Here is a 23,584-nt window from a genome sequence, read left to right on the forward strand (position 1 = left end):
TATCCTCTTGTTAGACTGACATTATTACATAATCATGTTGTCTCTCATTAGAGTCTTTGTTTTAAAGTCTGTTTTGTCTGATTTAAGTATTATTACCACTGCTTTCTTTCAGTGTCCATTTGCATGGAATATCTTTTTCTATCTCTTCACTTTCAGTGTGTGTGTGTCTCTCTTGTAGGCAGAACTATCTTTTTTTTTTTTTTCCTGAGGAAGACCAGCCCTGAGCTAACATCTGATGCCAATCCTCCTCTTTTGTGCTGAGGAAGATCAGCCCTAGGCTAACATCCGTGCCCATCTTTCTCTACTTTATATGGGACGCCACCACAGTATGGCTTGACAAGCGGTGTGTCAGTGCACACCCAGGATCTGAACCTACAAACTCGGGGCCGCTGAAGAGGAGTGCGCGCACTTAACCGCTGTGCCACTGGGCTGGCCCCAGAGGCATCTTTTGCAGGCAGCACACAGTTGTGTCTTGTCTTTTTATCCATTAAGCCACTCTATGTCTATGTCTTTTGATTGGAGAATTTAGTTCATTTATACTGAAAGTAATTATTGATAGGTATGGACCATTACTATTTTGTTAACTGTTTTCTGGCTTTTCTGTAATTCCTTCGTTCCTTTCTTGTTCTCTTTGTCTCTTCCTTTGTGACTTGATTTTCTTTAGTGTATGCCTAGATTCCTTTCTCTTTATCTTTCGTGTATCTATTATAGGTTTAGCTTTGTGGTTGCAATGAAGCTTACATAAAACATCTTATATTTATAACAGTCTATTTTAAGCCAATAACAACTTAAGTTAAAATGCATACTAAAGCTCTGTGATTTTACTCTTTCCCTTCCACATTTTATGTTTTTGATGCCACAATTTACATCTTTTTACCTTGTGTATCCATTAATAAATTATTGTATAGTTATTTTTACTATGTTTCTCTTTTAACCTTTATACTAGATTTACAAGTGATTTACCCACCACCATTACAACATCAGAGTATTCTGAACTTAACTATATATTTACTGTTACCAGTGAGAGTTATAGTTTCATATGTATTCCTATTACTTATTAGCACTCTTTAGTTTCCACTTGAACAAGTCCCTTTAACACTTCTTGTAAGGCTAAGGTTGGTCTAGTGGTGGTGAACTCCATCAGTTTTTGCTTGTCTGAAAAACTCTCTCTCTCCAATTCTAAAGGAATTCTGACCTTGGTGAGCATCTTTATGACCATTATTTTGAACTCTTCACCAGGTAAATCACTTATCTCTGTTTCATTAAGGTCTGTTTCTCGAGTTTTATCTTATTCTTTGGTTTGGAAAACATTCCTCTGCTTCTTCATTTTCCTTGATTCTCTGTAATGGTTTCTGTGCATTAGATAAAACAGCCACTTCTCCCACTCTTGATGGAGTAGTCTCCTGTAGGAGATGAAACTTATTGTCCAGCCAAGCCCTAGCTCTTAGTTGTCTCTCATATCTTTGTGATTGTCCCAGCTGCATTCTTTGTTCTCAGTGGCTCCCAGTAATGGAGGATGTGCCAAGACCCATCAATGTTCCAAAGAGGATCTCAGTCAGCACCCAGATGCAGGCTGACTGAAAGCCAGACCCTCAGACAGCAGCAAATTTCCAGGAGAAACTGGGAATAGGGCTTTGCAGTCAGCTCCCTCTGCACTGAGCCGGGGCGTGGCGGGCGGGAGGGTTAGTCAGCTAAGAACTGTTTCTTTGTTTGTTACAGTTCTGTGGGACCTGCAAACACAAGCCCTGCTGGCCACCAGAGCCAGGCAATCAAGGGGTGCAGCCTCTGGGCAGCATCTACAAATGCCAGAGCATCAAGTGAATGTACAAGCTCGGTCCAAGGAACCACTGGTGACATGGAGAGGGCCAGAGGGAGAATGTGGAAATGGCACCTGCCAGCCTCTCAGGTCTCCATGAATTGTGGTCTGTCCCTAGATGTGTGCTAAATTAGAAGCCTGACCCTCAAGCAGCTGCTTTTAAAGTATGCAAATAGTCCTCTTTCAGGGAAAGACAGGGAGATGGGCATTTCTGTCTTTAGCCTCTGCACTGAGCCCTGGGGGGATAGCCATGGCAAGTCCTTGAAGGCCAGTTAAGAACTATTTCTTTGTTTACTATAATCTTCAGGGTCCCATGGACACAAGCTCCACTGGCTTTCAGAACTAGGTGTTTCGGGGGCTGATTCATCAGATGGAAGTCTTAAACGTTGGAGCACTAGATGTTGAGTCCAAACCCTTCACTCCTCAGGGAGAAGCTGAGAGTTGTGAGTTCCCTCTTGATTGTATGTCGCTGTACTGGTGATAGTGCTTATGGAAAGAGTGTGTCTCAGCCTTTCCTACCCATTTCGATGTGGGTTTTTTCCTCGCCCAATGTGTAAGAGTTGATCAACTAGATACCTCACCAAAGATATACAAATCATAAAAAAGCATATGAAAAGATGCTCAACATCATATGCCGTTCGGGAACTGCAAATTAAAATGAGATACCAAAACACAACTAACTATTAGGAATGGTGAAAACCCAAAACACTAACAACACCAAATGCTGGTGAGGATGTAGAACAACAGGAATTCTCGTTCACTGCTGGTGGGAATGTAAAATGGTAAGCCACTTTGGATGACAGTTTGGCAGTTTCTTACAAAAGTAAACATACTCTTACCATATGATCGAGCAATCCTTGGTATTTATTCAAACGAACTGACAACTTAAGTCCACACAAAACCTTCACGTGAATGTTTATAGCAGCTTTATTTGAAATCATCAAAAACTGGAAGCAACCAAGATGTCCTTTAATAGGTGAATGGACAAATAAACTGTGGTATCGTCATGCAATGGAATATTATTCAGCGTGAAAAGAAATGAGGTATCAAGACACAAAAAGACATAGAGGAACCTTAAATACATATTGCTAAGTGAAGGAAGCTCATCTGAAAAGGCTATATACTATATGATGCCAACTATATAAATTCTGGAAAAGGAAAAACTATGGAGACAGTAAAAAGACGAGTGGTTGCTAGAGATTCAGGCAGAGATGGGAGAGAGGGATGAAGAGGTGGAACACGGAATTTTTAGGGCAGTGAAGCTACTGTGTATGATACTGTAATGGTAGATACGCGTCATTATGTGCTTGTCAAAACCCATAGAATATAGAACACAAGGAGCAGACCCTAATGTAAACTATGGACTTTAGTTGATAATAATATATCAATATTGACCAATATCAACTAAACATAAGTACCACACGAATGCAAGGAGGAAATGCCTATCATTAGGGGAAAATAAGGGGAGGAGGAGTTGTGAGGGAGTATGTGGTAACTCTCTGCACTTTCTGTTCAATTTTTCTGAAACCTAAAACTGCTCCTAAAAATGCAAAAATAAAATCTCTTAATTAAAATAATAATTCCATCTAAAATTGCACCAAGAAACTAAAAGTACTTACAAACATATTTTATAAAACATTTGTAAAAACTCTATGCTCAAAACTACAATACACTGAAGTGACGTCAGCATCATGGCGGAGTAAGCTTTCCCGTAAACTCTTCCCCCGATAAGATACAACAAAAGGACAGTCACAGACCAACAACGGAAACCTAGACAGCGAAAAACAAGATCGGAAAGATCTACACTGGCGCACATCTGAGAGTGGAATGTGCTGGGTCCCCGGAGGACGTAGGGAGAGGTAAGGAGAACTCAGATCAGCAATCCCGGTCCTCCAGGCTCCCAGAGATGGGGGAGGGGCGGCCCTCTGCGGGGAAACCGTAGTTTTTCCAGCTCTCTCAGCCAGTGGGAAACTCCCACACAGAGGACTCAGAACTGCTACAGGGTACCATCAACATCTGAGCACCCCAGGAGAGGGGATAACAAGGGGCAAACAAGAAGCCCCCCACGCCAGAGACCCAGCGGGCAAAAGAGAGAGCCCCCCCCTTCCCGCAAGCCGGACCCTGCAGCTCAGCCGACCAGACCAGACCAAGCGACTGGTGGATTGCAGCGAACAGCCAGAGCAGAGCGCAGAGGGCTTAGATTACACAGCCCTCTACCCCAACACAGTGGCGGCAGGTGGAAATTGCAACCAGATGTTTCCAGGATGAGGAAAAACAAAGCCAATACAAGAATCACAATGCAAAGGTACATGAAATCACAAGACCATAAGGAAAATGACAAGCACCCAGAAACCAACCCTGAAGACACAGAAATCCATAACCTAAACGACAGAGATTTCAAAATAGCTATCATAAAAAAACAACGAAATATGAGTCAATGAAATGAGGAGCTTCTTCACAAAAGAGATTGAAATCATAAAGAAAAACCAATCAGTGCTGATGGATATGAAGAACACAATGGAGGGGATAAAGGAGAATCTGGAATCTTTAAAGAACAGAGCTGACAATATGGAGGAAAGAATTATCATTATAAAGGATAGGAATACAGATATGCTCCAGATGGAAGAGGAGAGAGAACTAAGACTAAAAAGAAATGAAGAAAGTCTCTGAGAAATATCTGACTCTATTAGGAAATGTAACATAAGAATTATAGGTATTCCTGAGGGAGAAGAGAGGGAAAGAGCAACAGAGAGCCTATTCAAGGAAATAATAGCTGAGAACTTCCCAAATCTGGGGAAGGAGCAGGAAATACCAGTAAGCGAAGCCAACAGATCACCTAAATACGTCAACAGGCAAAGGCCCACTCCACGACATCTAGTGGTAAGTCTGGCCAAAGTCAATGACAAAGAAACAATATTAAGGGCAGCTAGACAAAAACAAAAAATAACGTATAAAGAAACTCCCATCAGGCTCTCAGTGGATTTCTCAACAGAAAATTTACAGGCTAGGAGAGACTGGAATGATATTTTCAAAATACTGAAAGACAAAAACTTTCAGCCAAGAATACTCTATCCAGCAAAAATATCCTTCAAATATGATGGAGAAATAGTAACTTTCCCAGAAAAACAAAAGCTAAGGGAGTTCATGGCCACGAGACCCCCACTACAAGAAATACTCAAGAAGGCCCTCAGGCCTGAGAAAAATAAGAGGAATACAAAGCTTGGAGTAAGGAGAAAAATAGGTAGACAAACTCAGAAAAATAGTAGATCTTTACCGGAATAGGTTAGCAACCACTTAAATATCAAAATCAAACATCAAAGGAAGGAATTCACCAAAAATAAATTTAACCTCATCACTGTAAACACACACCCACAACACAAGATAGAATAAGGTATAATGAGAATGACTTAGAAGGGGAAGAGGAAAGTGATTGAATTGACTTAGTATAAGGAAATAGGAGGCCATCAGATAATAGACTATCTCATACACAAGATTTTTTACACAAACCTCAAGGTAACCACTAAACAAATAAATAAAACAAAATCACATATGATAAACAAAGAGAAAACTAGAAGAGTCATAAGACAGAACAATCAAACTGAATTGGCAGTCCAAAACAAATGAGACAAGAAACAAAGGAAATGCAAAAGAACCGGAAAATAAGTGACAAAACAGCAACATTAAGCCCTCATATATCAATAATAACCCTAAATGTGAATGGATTGAACTCTCCAATCAAAAGATACAGAGAGGCAGGATGGATTAAAAAGCAAGACCCAACAATATGCTGCCTCCAGGAAACACATCTCAGCTCTAAAGACAAGCACAGGCTCAGAGTGAAAGGATGGAAGACAATACTCCAAGCTAATGGCAAACAAAAGCAAGCAGCTGTTGCCATATTCATATCAGACAAAGTAGACTTCAAGATAAAACAGGTTAAGAGAGACAAAGGAGGGAAATATATCAAGATAAAAGGGACACTCCACCAAGAAGACACATCACTTATAAATATATATGCACCCAACATAGGAGCACCAATGTACATAAAGCAACTATTAACAAACCTAAAAGGAGACATTAACAACAACACAATAATAGTAGGGGATCTTAATACCCCACTTACATCAATGGATAGATCATCCAGACAAAAAGTCAATAAAGAAATAGTAGACTTAAATGAAAAACTGGATGAGATGGACCTAGTAGACATATACAGAGCACTCCATCCAAAAACAGCTGACTACACATTCTTCTCAAGCACGCATGGAACATTCTCAAGGACAGACCATTGCTGGGAAACAAAGCAAGCCTCAATAAATTTAAGAAGATTGAAATCATAACAAGCATCTTTTCAGACCATAATGCTATGAAACTGGAAATCAACCACAAAAAAAAAACTGGGAAAGTGACAAAAATGTGGAGATTAAACAACATGCTACTGAGCAACCAATGGATCACTGACGAAATTAAAGGAGAATTCAAAAACTATCTGGAAACAAACGAAAATGAAAATAGGCCATACAAAACCATATGGGATGCAGCAAAAGTGGTCCTGAGAGGGAAACTCATACCGATACAAGCCCACCTTAACAAACAAGAAAAAGCCCAAATAAGCAACTTCAAATTACACCTAACAGAACTAGCAAAAGAAGAACAAACAAAGCCCAAAGTCAGCAGAAGGATAGAAATAATAAAAATCAGAGCAGAAATAAATGAAATTGAGACCAAAAAAAACAGTAGAAAGGATTAATGAAACAAAGAGTTGGTTCTTTGAGAAGATAAACAAAATCGACAAACCCTTAGCCAGGCTTACTATGAAAAAAAGATCAAAGGCTCAAGTAAATAAAATTAGAAATGAAAGAGGAGAAATTACAACAGATACCATGGAAATACAGAGAATTATAAGAGAATACTATGAGAAATTATATGCCAACAAATTGGACAATCTAGAAGAAATGGATAAATTCTTAGACTCATACAACCTCCCAAAACTGAACCAAGAAGAAATGGAGACTCTGAATAGACCAATCACAAGTAAAGAGACTGAAACAGCAATCAAACACCACGCAAAAAATAAAAGTCCAGGACCAGATGGTTTCTCCAGTGAATTTTACCAAACATTCAAAGAAGATTTAATACTCATCCTTCTCAAACTATTCCAAAAAATAGAGGAAGATGGAACACTTCCTAAATCATTCTATGAGGCCAACATCACCCTGATACCAAAGCCAGACAAAGCCAATACAAAGAAGGAAAATTATAGGCCAACATCGCTGATGAACATAGATGCAAAAATCCTCAACAAAATATTGGCAAACCGAATACAGCAATACATTAAAAAGATCATATACCATGATCAAGTGGGATTTATACTAGGAACACAGGGATGGTTCAACATCTGCAAATCAATCAACGTGACACACCACATCAACAAACCAAAGAATAAAAACCACATGGTCATCTCAATAGACGCAGAGAAGGCATTTGACAAGATACAACATCCATTTATGATAAAAACTCTCAACAAAATGGGAATAGAAGGAAAGTACCTCAACATAATAAAGGCTATTTATGACAAACCCACAGCCAACATCATACTCAACGGGGAAAGACTGAAAGCCATTCCTCTGAGAACAGGAACGAGGCAGGGCTGCCCACTCTCACCACTCCTGTTCAACATAGTACTGGAGGTTTTGGCCAGAGCAATTAGGCAAGAAAAAGGAATAAAAGGAATCCAAATAGGTAACAAAGAAGTGAAACCGTCACTATTTGCAGATGACATGATTTTATATGTAGAAAACCCTAAAGAATCCATTGGAAAACTATTAGAAATAATCAACAACTACAGCAAAGTCGCAGGGTACAACATCAATCTACAAAAATCAGTTGCATTTCTGTATGCTAATAATGAACTAACAGAAAGAGAGCTCAAAAAGATAATACCATTTAAAATCGCATCAAAAAGAATAAAATATCTAGGAATAAATCTTACCAAGGAGGTGAAAGACCTATACAATGAAAACTACAAGACATTATTGAAAGAAATCGATGATGACATAAAGAAATGGAAAGACATCCCATGCACATGGATTGGAAGAATAAACATAGTTAAAACGTCTATATTACCTAAAGCAATCTACAGATTCAATGCAATCCCGATCAGAATCCCAATGACATTCTTCACGGAAATAGGAAAAAGAATACTAAAATTCACATGGGGCAACAATAGACCCTGAATAGCTAAAGCAATCCTAAGAAAAAAGAACAAAGCAGGAGGCATCACAATCCCTGACTTCAAAACATACTACAAAGCAATAGTAATCAAAACAGCACGGTACTGGTACAAAAACAGACACACAGATCAATGGAACAGAATTGAAAGCCCAGAAATAAAACCACACATATACGGACAGCTAATTTTCGACAAAGGAGCTAAGAACATACAATGGAGAAAGGAAAGTCTCTTCAATAAACGGTGTTGGGAAAACTGGACAGCCACATGCAAAAGAATGAAAGTGGAACATCTGCTATCGCCATTCACAAAAATTAACTCAAAATGGATCAAAGACCTGAAGGTGAGCCCTGAAACTATAAAACTCATAGAATAAAATATAGGCAACACACTATTTGACATTAGTCATAAAGGAATCTTTTAGGATGACATGCCTACCCAGACTAGGGAAACTAAAGAAAAAATAAACAAGAGGGACTTTATCAGATTAAAGACCTTCTACAAGACAAACGAAACCAGAATCAAGATGAACAGACAACCCACCAGCTGGAAGAGAATATTTGCAAAACATATACCTGACAAGGGGTTGATCTCCATAATATATAAAGAACTCACACAACTGAACAACAAAAAAACAAACAACCTGATCAAAAAATGGGCAGAGGAAATGAACAGACGCTTCTCCAAAGAAGATATACAGATGGCCATTAGGCACATGAAAAGATGTTCAACATCACTAATCATCAGGGAAATGCAAATCAAAACCACACTAAGATATCACCTCATGCCCGTTAGAATGGCTATAATCACCAAGACAAAAAACAACAAATGTTGGAGAGGATGTGGAGAAACAGGAACCCTCATACACAGCTGGTGGGAATGCAAACTGGTGCAGCCTCTATGGAAAACGGTATGGAGATTCCTCAAAGAATTAAAAATAGAGATGCCCTATGATCCAGCTATCCCACTACTGGGAATCTATCCAACGAACCTGAAATCAACGAACCTGAAATCAACAATCCAAAGAGGCTTATGCAGCCCTGTGTTCACTGCAGCATTATTCACTATAGCCAAGACATGGAAGCAACCCAAGTGTCCCTCAACTGAAGACTGGATCAAGAAAATGTGGTATATATATACAATGGAATACTACTCAGCCATAACAAAAGACAAAATCGTCCCATTTGCAACAACATGGATGGGCCTGGAGGATATTATGTTAATTGAAGTAAGCCAGAAAGAGAAAGACAAACACTGTATGATCTCACTCATATGTGGAATATAAACCAACATATGGACAGAGAAAACGGTATTGTGGTTACCAAGGGCAATGGGGGTGGGGGGAGGGCACAAGAGGGGAAGGGAGACATATATACGGTGATAGACAAACAAAAATGTACAACCCAAAATTTCACAATGTTAAAAACGATTAAAACATCAATAAAAATATTAAAAGAAAAAACTACAATACACTGCTTAGAGAAATTAAAGATGATCTAAATAAATGGAGAGATATACTGTTTTAATGGACTGGAAGACTCAATACAGTTGTAATGTCAATTCTCCCCAGATTGACAGAGTTAATGCAATCTATATCAAAATCACTATAGGATTTTTACAGAAATTAACAAGCTCATTAAAAAGTGCATATGGAAAAGCAAAGAACTTGGAATAGCCAAATTAATCTTTTAAACACACACACACATGAGGACAAATACTGTATGATTCCACTTATATTGAGATATCTAGAGTCGTCAAAATCATGGAAACAGAAAGCAGAATGGTGGTTCCAGGGGCTGGGGAGAGGGGAAATAGGGAGCTGTTGTTCGATGGATATAGAGTTTCAGTTTTGCAAGATGAAAAATTCAGATCTGTTCCACAACAATGTGGCTATAGTTAACACTACTGAACTGTACACTTAAATATGAGTAAGAGGGTAAATTTTATATTATGTGTTTTTTTACCACAATAAAAAAATTTTTTTTTAAAGTTGGAGAACACACCTAATTTCAGGACACACTTTAAAGCTACAATCATTAAGACATGTATATTATTCCAATTATATAAAGCTCAAGACCAGGCAAAATTAATTCACGGTGAGAGAAACCAGAGTGTTTGACTACAGAAAAGTGGAGATTAAATGGAAGGGGACACCAGGGAACTTTCTTGGCTGATGAATATCCACAGGCATATATATATATATCTATCAAAATTCATTAAGGTGAACATTTAAGATCTGTGTATTTCATTACATGTACCTCAAAATCAAAAATGCATAGATCCAGGGAGTAGGGAAGGAATGGGGGGTCCAGTGCAGAGTATCAGATCTTGACAGGGGGAGGAGCCCAGCATGGAGGTCACAGGCCAAGCATGGAAAGTATAACCCAGCATGGTCTGTTGAGAGCACAGGCAGGGTGAAGATGGTATCCATGTGGAAGAGGTAGTCTGGCATGAGTGTCAGAACCCAAGCGGAGTGAGAAGTGGGTGGAGGTGGCAATGGGAGATCAGTTATATACAGGCAGACTGAACAAATAAGTAAATATATTGAGGACAATAATGGTCAGGTTTTTCACCATAAGAGAAAAGAGTTCCAAAAATGGAAAGGGAAAAAATTGGAATGAACTGTGTAGTGTTGGCCTAGCATTCTAAGTATCAGTGTAAACCCACAATCTTACAAAAACATACATACAAACATACATACATACACACAATCATGTGTTGCTTAACGATGGGGATACGTTCTGAGAAATGCATCATTACATGATTACACCATTGTGCAAACATCATAGAATGTACTTCCACAAACCTAGATGGTATAACCTACTACACACCTAGGCAATATGGTACTAAGCTTATGGGACCACTATCATATGTGCAGTCCGTTGTTGACCAAAACATCGTTATGTGGTGCATGACAGATAAATATAGCAATAAAATAATTACTAGCTCTATCTACTAACAGGGCTTGAGAGGAACAACATCCAACAGCATTGAGCATATCTGGCACCCAGATCTTGGTTTTAAAAACCATTCTCAAGTAAAAGGAACAAGGGTTCCTTGGAGAAATGGTTGATTCCAGAGCTGAGGCAACAGAGTACAAGATGAGCCTAAAACGTGAAAGTAAGGAAGTGATCAATAAACGATGGGAACATGTCAAAAGAACATAGGAGCTAATTTGTAGGGGTTCCTACTGGCCAAATCTGAACATCAAAATAAATGACAGTAAAATATTAAAATCCACTGAATAAAAGAGTAAAGCAGGAATTCATAAGGATATAACTGAGTAAATTAAAAGTCTGATTAGAAATAGGATATTTAATTAAAGTATCTCTTCCTAAAATACTCAGCATGTTGTTGGGACAATTGGCAAAACTAAATAGAGTCTGAAGATTAGATACACTTGAAAATATATGGAATAAACACTAAAACACTTATGGGGAATCTTGTCAGCAATTTACTCTCAAATGGTTGAGGAAACAATGTTCTTTGCACTGTACTTTCCAAAAAGGCACAGAAAACAATGTCTACTTAATCTGTAATACTTATTTTTTTAATGCTGTTTCTTATTATACCTCTGTAGCAATCACTGGATCCTATAACTGAAAAAATAAAATGAAATGAATGTCTTTGGTTTTACATCTTCCGCTTTCTTACTTTTTCAGTAAAAAGAACTAATCTGATTCTCATAAATTAGTTTGTTACATATATTTTTTTTTTTTTTTTTTTTTTTTTTTGTGAGGAGATCAGCCCTGAGCTAACATCCGCCAATTCTCCTCTTTTTTTTGCTGAGGAAGACGGCCCTGGGCTAACATCTGTGCCTATCTTCCTCCACTTTATATGGGACGCCGCCACAGCATGGCTTACCAAGCAGTGCGTCGGTGCGCGCCCGGGATCCGAACCAGCGAACCCCGGGCCGCCGCAGCGGAGCGCGCGCACTTAACCGCTTGCGCCACCGGGCTGGCCCCAATTTGTTACATATATTTTTAATATGTTTGCATATTGTAGCAAAACAGTTTGTTGCTAGATATTTTTAGAAGAGCTGTCCATTCTCCAAGTAAAAATAAGTAGAGGCTGAAGTAAAACACAGTGACACTTTAATTTTATTTGCCTTCCAGTTTTCTTACTCATTTACTTCCATTATACTTGTCCTGTGATTTCATCAACCTCTGAGGGTCCTCAACATTCTAGCAGCCCCTTTCAGTCTTCACTTTCTTCTCCAACCTGCTTAGATTCCATAATTACCAGTTCAATCACTATTATGCCAAAGCCCCTATCCTGTGTGAATCTAACTACTGGTTTCTCTTTATCCACACCTGGGCTCTACTGAGCACCGGTAGAGAAAAATGTCACAACGAATACCATTATAAATATGTAATTTCCTAATTCACTGGAACCTTGAACCATGCTACACAGTCCTTCTGCTACCTGTCTCCTTATCCTTAGCAGATGATCCACTTTACAAAGGAAATAGAAGTCACATCCACTACTGGAAGAAGTATGGGCTGGCATAATATTATTGGAGAATAATTACACAATTTAAAATTTTAAATAAAATTTAGCTGCAATGCCTTTGACTTTTAAATCCCATTTTGTCTTTTTGTGTGTGTGTGTGTGTGAGGAAGATAAGCCCTGAGCTAACATCCGATGCCAATTCTCCCCTTTTTCGCTAAGGAAGACTGGCCCTGGGCTAACATCTGTGCCCATCTTCCTCCACTTTATATGGGACGCCGCCACAGCATGGCTCGACAAGTGGTGAGTGGGTGTGCACCCGGGATCAGAATCTGCGAACCCTTGGGCTGCTGAAGCTGAGTGCACACACTTAACTGCTGCACCACCGGGCCAGCCCCTTAAATCCCATTTTGAACAATCCATACATAACTACAGAAATTCATAACAAGCATGCTAAAATATATAAGGGAGTCATATCATATACACATAAACTTTATTGCTCTTCCCAAAAAAAAAAGTAAAACAGTGAGGCCCAATCTCACCTACCATCACATTCGATAGAGGATTAGCTCAGATTGCAATAAATCAGAGAAATTAATCTTGTTCCCTCATACTACATTCATATGGGCTCTCACTGTATGTGAATCTCACAACAAGGAATGTAGTTTTATTGTTTGAAGAGACACATTTCTCATACAATATATCCCCAGAAGGCACTAAAACTTCATCCAGTGCTTCAACTAATGTTGATTCAACGTTGGAGGAAAAATGAACCACACTGGATTTATTTGAAGGCAGTATACATGTTTCTGAAAAGTACATCTGAACTATACATGATATTAACCTCATGTGATAACTTGAGATCAAATCTTGATCTAAACTGATAAGGACATCCACTGAGTATTATTTTTAATAGCAAGAAACTAGAGTCAACTTAAATGTCCACGGCTAGGAGAATGGTTAAATCACAGTATATCCATACTATGGAATGGTATATAGCTACTGAAAAGAAAAAAGGTAGATCTATATGTGCTAGCTCTGGAAAGAGAGCCAAATATATTATTAGGTAAAAAAATGCCTGTTGCACAGTAATATGAACAGTATGATGCCACTAAAAAAACACGAAAAACAAAAAATTAATATTTAAAATCCTTTTGCAATCTCCCTTGTGTGGATATAGTTTGCATATACTTAAAAAGAAATTCAATAGGATACATTAGAAACTGAACATTAGTTAATCTCTGAGGAGCAGGATTAAAGGGCAAAGAACGAAACTTCAAATTTCTATTTTACACTTCTGCGTTGTAAATAATTTTAAATAAGCCTATACTATTTTAGTTACCAAATTTTTATTTTTGTCAGTTAAAGGAAATAAAAAACCATAAGATGAAAATTCCCTTGGGCCAGCCCCGTGGCTTAGTGGTTAAGTGTGCGTGCTCTGCTACTGGCGGCCCACGTTTGGATCCGGGTCACGCAGCAAAGCACCGCTTGTCCGGCCATGCTGAGGCGGCATCCCACATACAGCAACTAGAAGGATGTGCAACTATGACACACAACTACCTACTGGGGCTTTGGGGAGAAAAAGGGAAAAAAAGGAGGAGGATTGGCAATAGATGTTAGCTCAGAGCCGGTCTTCTTCAGCAAAAAGAGGAGGATTGGCATGGACGTTAGCTCAGGGGTGATCTTCCTCACAAAAAAAAAAAAAAAAAAAAATTCCCTCAATTCTCTAATACCAACCAGCAAAACACGCGTGCAACGCTACCTGTCTTTTCTTCACTTTCTTCCTGTCTCATATAGGAGAGGTGGCCCTCCTGCCCAAGGCGAATCACTTACAAACTTCACTGTATTACCTCTCTCACCTATAATTTTATCCTCTTCCTCTCTAACTTCCTACAATGAGCATTTAAACATGTACAAAACCTTCCCATTAAAACCCAAGACACAACATTCATCCCTTGTTCATTATTTCCTGTCCACCTACCATCCTCTCTCCCACAGGCCCTTCACAACCAAGCTGAAGAGTTGTCCTCACTCACTGTTTCTATTTCCTCATTCCTGAACACTCCGCAATAGGGTTTTTAATCCCATCCCCCCAAACCAGTGCTATCGTTCTCCTCCTCAGGTAAACCTTTACATCCTTGAGGCTAAATCCGAGAAACATTTTTCAGTCCATATCTTCGTGATCTCCTGATACTGGTGACCTTTCGTTCTTTCTTAAAATATTCTTTCTCCTCTGAGTTCATGCTGTCACTGTCTCCTGATTTTCCTCCTCTCTCTCTGGCTGCTCCTTCTTACTCAGCCTGTCCTTGAATTGTTTCATTTCCTCTGAATACTGGCCCAAGCCTGTCTCTCTTCTCACTCAAAACAACTTCCATCGCTTCTGGTCATGCATTCATTCAACAAATATTTATTAAGTGTCTGTTACGTAAAAGACACTGTTCCTAGGCACTGCATTGTTCTAAGCACTCCTAACATATGTTCATTTACATGCTGATGAATCCTAATTTACATTTCCAGCTATCACCTTTCTCCTGAGGTTGAGAGCTATATATTCAGGGGCATACTCAATTTTTCTACTTAAATATGGAAAATTCAGACACCTCAAATTCAACAGTACCAATTAAACTCATCTTCTCTTGTCTCCTACTTCTCCCACCACCGCTCTCCTCCCCAAGAAAACCTCTAACCTACTTTCTTCTCTTGGGTTCTTATCTCAATGAACAATACCACTAACCATCTACCCAGCAACCTAAACAGGACAAAAGGAACTTCAATTTTAGCTCTTAAATAACATGCAAATCTATAAGCTTCTCTCCATCTTCATTAGTAGCATCTTGGCAAAGAAACCATTCTCCCACCAGGATGGAACAGAATCTCTTAACTGATCTCCTTGCTTCCAGGTTTCTCCTCTCAACTCCCTTACCTCTCCATTCCAATTTGTGCACCATTGTAGCCAGAGGGAACTTTCTAAAATGCAAGTCTGATCATGTCATCTTCCAACTCAAAGGCCTTCAATGGCTTCCCAGTGCTCTTAGAAAAAAGGTAAAATCCTTTAAGTGGCTTAAAGTCCTTCCTGATCTGGCACTTGCTTTACCTCTCCAGCTTCATTTCAGTTAAATCCTCCCCTTACATTACAGTTAAATTAATGAACACCAAACTTCATTTCCTCCAAAGGGCCCTCAGCCTGGACCCCTCTTGTATCTGTGCTCTTTAGGTTAACTTATACTCCTTTTTAGCTTTTACCTTAAATGTCTCTTTCTCTGGAAAACTTTTCCTGATTCCTCAATTCTGTGTTATGTGCCCCTCTTACATACATTTAGCACCCCACCATAGCACTAATCACAGCACACTGTAATTGCTTGTTCACTTATGTATTAGTGAATGGTATCATTCATCATTTTATTCATAGAGCCCAGCATAGTAGGTTCTCATATACTTAATGAACAAAAAAATACGTAAATGAATGAAAGAGTTCTCAATCTTGGTTTTCAACCAAAGAACAGATTTAACAAGGTTGAAAAAACCAACTCCAAGAGATCAGAATTCCTGCCATCATTCTGAAGAGAAGGAAAAACATAATAATCCCAAGTAAATGACAATTATACCCAGCCTTTATTATCTTCAATGTATTATTATTGTAGAAAAGGCACCGGTCATTAGAAAAGCATGACCCAAATTTTACTCATCTTAGATAGCATAATAGAGCATCAGAAGATAAAAACTAGGGCCGGCTCCGTGGCTTAGTGGTTAAGTGCGCGCGCTCCGCTACTGGCGGCCCGGGTTCGGATCCTGGGCGCGCACCGACGCACCGCTTCTCCGGCCATGCTGAGGCAGTGTCCCACATACAGCAACTAGAAGGATGTGCAACTATGACATGCAACTATCTACTGGGGCTTTGGGGGGAAAAAAATAAATAAATAAAAATCTTTAAAAAAAAAAAAAAAGAAGATAAAAACTAACGACCAAGACACTGGTCTTGTTTAAAATCCCATTCTAAGTATTCTCATCTGGGAGCTTCTCTGGCATAATCAATATTTAGCTCCTATGTATTTTTCTAGGCCATGCAGAAACACTCTATTTAACATAGGTACACAGTTGGTGAGGTAGAAGACCAAGGCTAGAAATCTGTATTTTTATTCTCACCCTTGACACCAATTTACTTCCCTCCATTTGATTTACCTTCTCCTATAAGAAAAAGGACATGCCTGAAACTTACCATCTTTTACTGGAGGGAAAAAAGATTTAAAGAATGATGTAAATAAAAAAGAAAGAAAGAAAGAGGAAAAAAAAAAGAAAAAGATATACAAGGGACTTCCAGTTTCCAGTTCCACATGTAAGAAGCTTGGAAATCACCACTCTAACAAGTGAAAAACTTAAGAGACTAAAGAATCAACTCTTCTTGCATCCACAAGAAAGGGGAGAACATAGAGCAAACTATTGCCCCCAAGATTGGAAAGAGACAAGTGAAAACAGGGAGTCAAAACTTATTGGAGCAGAGGCTCAGAACACTTGGTGGGAACCAGTGCTGCAGTAGGAAAACCCAATCTGTAACTGACGAATTTCTGGAGGCTAAGTGTGGACGACTCAAGAGTTAAATGTTCCAGGGGGACCTGTCATAGGAGGGGCCCCACAATTTTGTGAGATTTACCTCCAGGAGCTCAACTAGGTTCCCACGGTAAATACTGAAGAAAAAAATTCCCTTGTGCTTCCAGCAGGAGGGAGAGGAGAATGAACCATTTTGAAATATGCCAGAGGACTCTGTTCTTAAGGAGGCCTGCCCTCTGGAGAAACTAGTTACCCAGAGCTTAACCTGCTTGGGTATTTTTCAGAGCCTAACTGACCCGGGAAAAGGAAACTACTCAACTCCAGCCCCCTTTAGCCTTCTACATGATAGAAGGGAAATACCCAACTCCAAACTACTCTAGCCATCCTGTCCCACCTAAAGGGGGGAAAAAAAACTGAGAAACACTTGTGAAGCTCACAGTTCAGAGGCATAGGCTCACTAAAAGACTGACATCTAATCACAGGACTATGGAATGCTTCCCCTCCCGTCACACCTCACCACCTTATTACTAAAGGCCTATTTACAGTAGTTCCTTTTACTGGGTACATCATGTCTGGCCATCAAGAAAAAATCACAAGGCATACTAAAAGGCAAAAAACACAATTTGAAGAGACAGAGCAAGTATCAGAACCAGACATGGCAATGATGATGAAATTATCAGACCAGGAATTTAAAACAACTATTATTAATATGCTAAGAGCTCTAATGTCCTTTAGTAGGTTAACGGATAAATAAGCTGTGGTATATCCAAACAATGAAATATTATTCAACACTAAAAAGAAATGAACTATCAAGCCACGAAAAGACATAAAGGAAACTTGAATGCATATTACTAAGTGACAGAAGCCAATGTGAAAATACTACATACTATATGATTCCAACTATATGACATTCTGGAAAAGGCAAAACTATGGAGACAAGAGATTAGTGGTTGCCAGGGGGAGGAGGGGGGCGGGTTAAAAAGGTGGAGCACACAGGATTTTTAGGGCAGTGAAACTACTCTGTATGATACTATAATGGTAGATACATGTCACTATACATTTGTCCAAACCCACAGAACATATAACACCAAGAGTGAACCCTAATGTCAACTATAGGCTCTGGGTGACTACGAAGTGTCAATGTAGGTTCATCAACCGTAACAAATGTACCACTCTGCTGGAGGATGTTGATAATGGTGGAGGCTACATGTGTCTGGGTGGAGGGGGTATATGGAAAATCTCTGTACCTTCCTCTTAATTTTGATGTGTATCTAAAACCACTCTAAAAACTAAAGTCTTAAAAAAAAACCACACATTTTTAAATATTATGTCTACATAAAAGAACCTTAAAGAATTACAGAGCCAGCCCCGATGGCCTAGCGGTTAAAATTCAGCACGCTCTACTTCAGCGGCCTGGGTTTGGTTCCCAGGCACGGAACCCCACCACCCATCTGTCAGTAGTCAGGCTGTGGCAGCAGCTCACACAGAAGAACTAGAAGGACTTACGACTAAATTATACAACTATGTACTGGGGCTTTGGGGAGGGGAAAAAAAAAAAGGGAGGAAGATTGCCAACAGATGATAACTCAGAGCAAATCTTTCCCAGCAAAAAAAAAAAAAAAAGAATTACAGCAATTACTAAAGGAATTTGCTTAATGTCTAGGTATCGAAAAGGAAAAATACTAGCACCTGTATTTATTTAAAGGGGAGTTCTCGATTCAATCAACAAACACTTAGTGAGTGCCTCCTACGTGTCTAAAACTAGGATAGTCACTGAGGATATAATGGTGAACTCAAAATATATATAGTTCCTGTGCTCAGAGTGCTTATAGTGCAGAGGGGGCACCACAAACAAAGAACTACAAATCTGGACCATGCTACAAAGAAAACAAACACCTGCTGAAATAAAGATTATGGGGCAGTCAAAAGGGAGAGTCTTAGATGGAGAGAGATTAAGACCTTTATTAGAAGCCACATTTAAGCACTGTCCTCAAGGACAAGAAGGAGCCAACATTGTCAAGACCTAGGAACAGAACCTCCAGACAAAGGAACAGCCTGTAAAGAAAGGCTCTTGGTGAAAGATCAGCAAGGCTGGCGATCACAGTGTGCAAGGTGAAGAGGTTGCCAGAGGCCATCATTCAGGATTTTATAGGTCGCTGATAGCACAACGAGAAGCCCTTTAAGCATTTAAAGCAGGGGAGTGACTTTTATACTTAAGGGACCCAGGTTTATAAAAGACATTTTACATTTTTAAAATAATTGACTCTAGGTGCTGTGTGACCTATTTAGTGAAGTTAACCTGGACTTACCCGCCTTGGTAAAAGGCAATTATTCCTTGCCATAGACAAGGAAATTGAAGCTCAGAGAGGTTATACTCATTAAGTCACAAGGTCAAACCCAACCAGGAATCCAAAGCTGAGCTCTCTCCCATCTGCCACACTTAACCAAAGGACTCCAAACTCACTTACCCATTCAGCCCCATTGAGGCAAAAGTGCAGTGGCCTCACAACTTCCTCCTGAAACAATAAAAAACAAGTGTGGTGACTTTTAAATACGTACACAAATATTTTGCTAGGAGCCAGTCTAATTCTCCCTCCCTCGAGTGACTTAAAATTTCTTCTGTTTCCCACATTGATGCTCTTCATCGCTTGAATACTGTATCTATGCCCCTTTTTATGACAAAGTTTTTCTATGGGATCTCATTTGTGTTTTTTTTTTAATAGCTTTATTGAGATATAATTCACATACCATACAACTCATCTATTTAAAGCATATCTCTGTTTTAAAAATAATTTTTGAACTCGGAGATACCAAACTGGGTCTATCTTTAGCCCACAATTAGTGCAATTAGTTTTTCTCGAATTTGTTTACCTGGTAAATACTTAGTTTCTCTAGCTGGTTCATTCATTTTGCCACCTGACAAGGATGGGCAGGGACCTAGGGCCTAAAGCAACTGCTATACAGCTGAGAAAAGGATCTTAGAGAGACTGCTTCTCCTGCCTTTGGCCATCACCTCTAAATCTTCTTCAAGTAAATTTGGCAGAGACTTCTTCATGTAGAAGTAAGTCAATTGTGATATTAAAAGCTTTTATCAGAGAGGAGGGAAAATATGTATTTATATAGATACTTCTACAAATAATATAAATAAATCCTATATAGTTCCTTTACGACTTTGCTCTTGTGGCCTCAAGACGCAATCGAATCATGTATCTAACGTTCTTCTTTCTGTGACATATTAGTAAGAGTTTTCAAACTTTCTGTGGTTCTGACAATACTGTATGGTCCTCTCGGAAAGGATAATTGCAACTGAATTTTTTTCAATCTGATCCAAAGTATATTGTTCCTGGAAGACATTCCTTGAAATTTGTGGCATTAAATTAAGGTTGTTACCTATTTTCATGGAGTTTTCTTCCTTACTTTTGCTGTAGTATTATTTGTTGTTGTTAATTCATGATATTCTATTCTTTGGAGGGGGGGCGGGGAGAGGTGGTGTTAAGGTTGAAGGCTAATGGGTATAAACCTGTACTTATATCTTCTTTCATGCAGAACTAATTACTTTGAACAAACATTCAAATCTACTGTGAAGCTGGATAAATTCTGACTGACTTCTTGCTACTTCATAAAATTAGTTACATTTGATTTTCTTGACAAATTATACATACCTTTCAAGTATTACTAAATGTATCTACTCACAAAGGATAAAAATCTGACATCCCTGAGAATATTCAAAAAAATATATACCATCATTTTTTTCCAAAAATGTTTTGAATAGCACTTTTAGAATAACTGGCCTCTTGAGGTGATTACTTTAAGAAAGCATATTTGTTTGGATTTTAAATTATTATAAGTTTGTTTCAAAGTTAGCTTAATTTGTCATGCTTGTCTGGTATTTATGTTACAGACATAAAATCTAATATCTTTCTCTTGAATAAATTAAAATTATAAAAGGAAATTACTACTTGTCTAAAGGCTTAAAAAGGGCCAGCCCCATGGCTTAGCAGTTAAGTGCGCGCACTCTGCTGCTGGCGGCCCGGGGTTTGGATCACGGGCGCACACTGACGCACCGCTTCTCTGGCCATGCTGAGGCCACATCCCACATACAGCAACTAGAAGGATGTGCAACTATGACATACGACTATCTACTGGGGCTTTGGGGAAAAAAAAGGAGGAGGACTGGCAATAGATGTTAGCTCAGAGCCGGTCTTGCCGCGTCCCGCATACAGCAACTAGAAGGATGTGCAGCTATGACATACAACTATCTACTGGGGCTTTGGGGGAAAAAAGGAAGAGGACTGGCAATAGATGTCAGCTCAGCGCCGGTCTTCCTCAGCAAAAAGAGAAGGATTAGCATGGATGTTAGCTCAGGGCTGATCTTCCTCACAAATAAATAAACAAAGGCTTAAAAAAACAAAACAAAACTGAGTGATGGTCAAAGCAGACCAGTTTATGATTCTCCAGATAACTCCACAGAAACAGGCACGCATCAAGAAACAAACTCACTGTTGAAGTTGCAGTGCTGAGAAGGACCAGATACCGAATGTAATGAATGATGGCTACTGCAAAGGTGCATAGTGGTAAAGTGAATAATGCACGTCCCATCTAAAGCACAGCTACCTCTCAGCTCCTGCTGTTTTGCCATATAAGAATTCAGACCCAATGTTGCCAGCTCTGATTTTTCAAGAGTTGCTAAGCACTGAAATTTCAATAAAATCTCCCAGTTTTTATATGTTTGCAATTAATTTTTTAGAATTTTAAACAACGTCCAAGACACCAGTTTGCACTTAACAACTTTAGAGCAGAGGAAGGCTCTCAAGTTGTTAAGCTCAAAATACAGCTTTTAAAGTATTTAGCATAAATATTCTATGTTGCCAAAAACAAGGATGGGAACCCACAAAACATGAAAAAAGTACCCTGTTTAAACTAAAAAGAACCTTGTTTACTCCAGCAATAAAAACAAGTTAATATGAAAAGTGAGTCTGAAGTAATGATAATGCATTCTACAGATAAGTTCAGAATATCACAGTATTGTTAACTAGATAAATTTAATTCATTTCTGTTTCTTACTCAAGGGAAATTCCCATTTTTCCATTTCAAATCCAAATGAGAACAATTTAATGTATTATTCTAAGCACTCAAAACAAAAGGTTATTCCACATTAGATAATGCAAGCATTTATACGATGAACAAATGTTTATAAAGGAAAAAGCCTATGATATATCACATAAAATTACCACTAGTCCATGGGGTGATGATGAATGCAGCTGCTTGTGATATTGAGCTAGGTTAAGGCCACAGGCACTGCAAATTTCAATTAAAAGCATCTAGTCAAAGACTTAACATTAATATTGGTAAAGCTCTGCTATTATGAAATGATTGTATCATTAAACTTTCCTTGAGCAAGCAGGCAGCCAATAGGGTAGGGAAAGAGGAAGGGGACTTGGGGTTATAATGATTCTGTACATAAAGTTTGAATTCTCTTCCTATATTTCCTACTAACTTATTGATAAGCTGCACAAGGCAGTAACAAATCTCACAAGAGTGCCTGCTAAGCACTGTAATATTTCATTGTATTTTTATTCCTTTTTCTCAACTCAATTACCCTAAATGGTAAATATCTTTTCACTTTCTGAAATCCTTATTCTATGACATGTTTTTCTCCTCTCATGGAGCATAAAAGCTTATAACATGAATATTCCCATATGCAGGTTTCTCTTTCTTACTTTTATGCATGAACCAGCCACAAAGAAATCTGGTCATTTCTCCCCAAGGTGCCTAAAGTTAAGCGTTTTTCATCTTAGGCACATACTATACTCTCACTTGGTACATGCAAATCAAGTCTTTAAACTCAGTTACTCTCAAGTTTAAGACAGTGCTCCGCTTTAATCATGGCAATATAAAAAGCATTACACTTTTATCTTCTTGCTTTTGTCATGAATGAGTCTTCACTGTTCCAGTGTATTTATTGGTAACCTGAAGAGCTGCTGTTGAAAATCTGCTACAAAATTAAATACAAGTACTACTCTACTTTTATTTAACTTTTGCCCAGTCTCAAAGAATTATTTGTTAATCACTGGCTAAACATATAAACAATTTCACTCATGTGATTAGAATGTTTAAAGTTATATTTACTCCTTTCTTTCCTTCAAAGGGTTATTATCTGCTTATTCTCTCATTTTATAGCTTACAAGGTAGTGCAAAAGGAATATATTCCTTCTTGTATTCCTAATACAAAGCTACTCTTGCCCAGTAGATTTTATTATTCTCTGCATACACTTCATAGGACATAATGAAAAACTCGAAATAGTTCACATCGGTCACAATGTTGAACAGCAACAGCTATAACATCTAAAATTTTTTGAGCCCTTATGTGCCAAGCACTCTTTAAGTGCTTTAAATATATTAATTCATTAAATCCTTCCATAACCTTATGAGATAGTAATATTTTTACTATTATCCTCATTTCACAGATGAGGAAACCAAGTAAGGTGCCTAAGATCACAAAACTAGGAATAAGTGGAGCCAGGATACTCAGCAGCCTAACT

General features: G+C 38.6%; 1 protein-coding gene across 11 annotated transcripts in view; it reads right to left on the reverse strand.

Annotated features, from left to right (window-relative positions):
• Positions 1 to 23,584, reverse strand: part of CSNK1G1 (casein kinase 1 gamma 1) — a 205,215-nt gene that overhangs the window by 136,184 nt on the left and 45,447 nt on the right. For 10 of the 11 annotated variants that reach the window (XM_058541808.1, XM_058541801.1, XM_058541807.1 and 7 more), the window contains exon 2: positions 19,511 to 19,558. The exons of the other annotated variant lie outside the window; for it this stretch is intronic. In XM_058541808.1, coding sequence (XP_058397791.1) covers positions 19,511 to 19,514 — 4 coding nt within the window. In that variant the 5' untranslated portion in view covers positions 19,515 to 19,558. The remainder of the gene's footprint in view (positions 1 to 19,510; positions 19,559 to 23,584) is intronic. 11 annotated transcript variants of the gene reach the window in all.

Source organism: Diceros bicornis, chromosome 5 (genome assembly GCF_020826845.1).
Source record: "Diceros bicornis minor isolate mBicDic1 chromosome 5, mDicBic1.mat.cur, whole genome shotgun sequence".
Classification (NCBI taxonomy): Eukaryota; Metazoa; Chordata; class Mammalia; order Perissodactyla; family Rhinocerotidae; genus Diceros; species Diceros bicornis.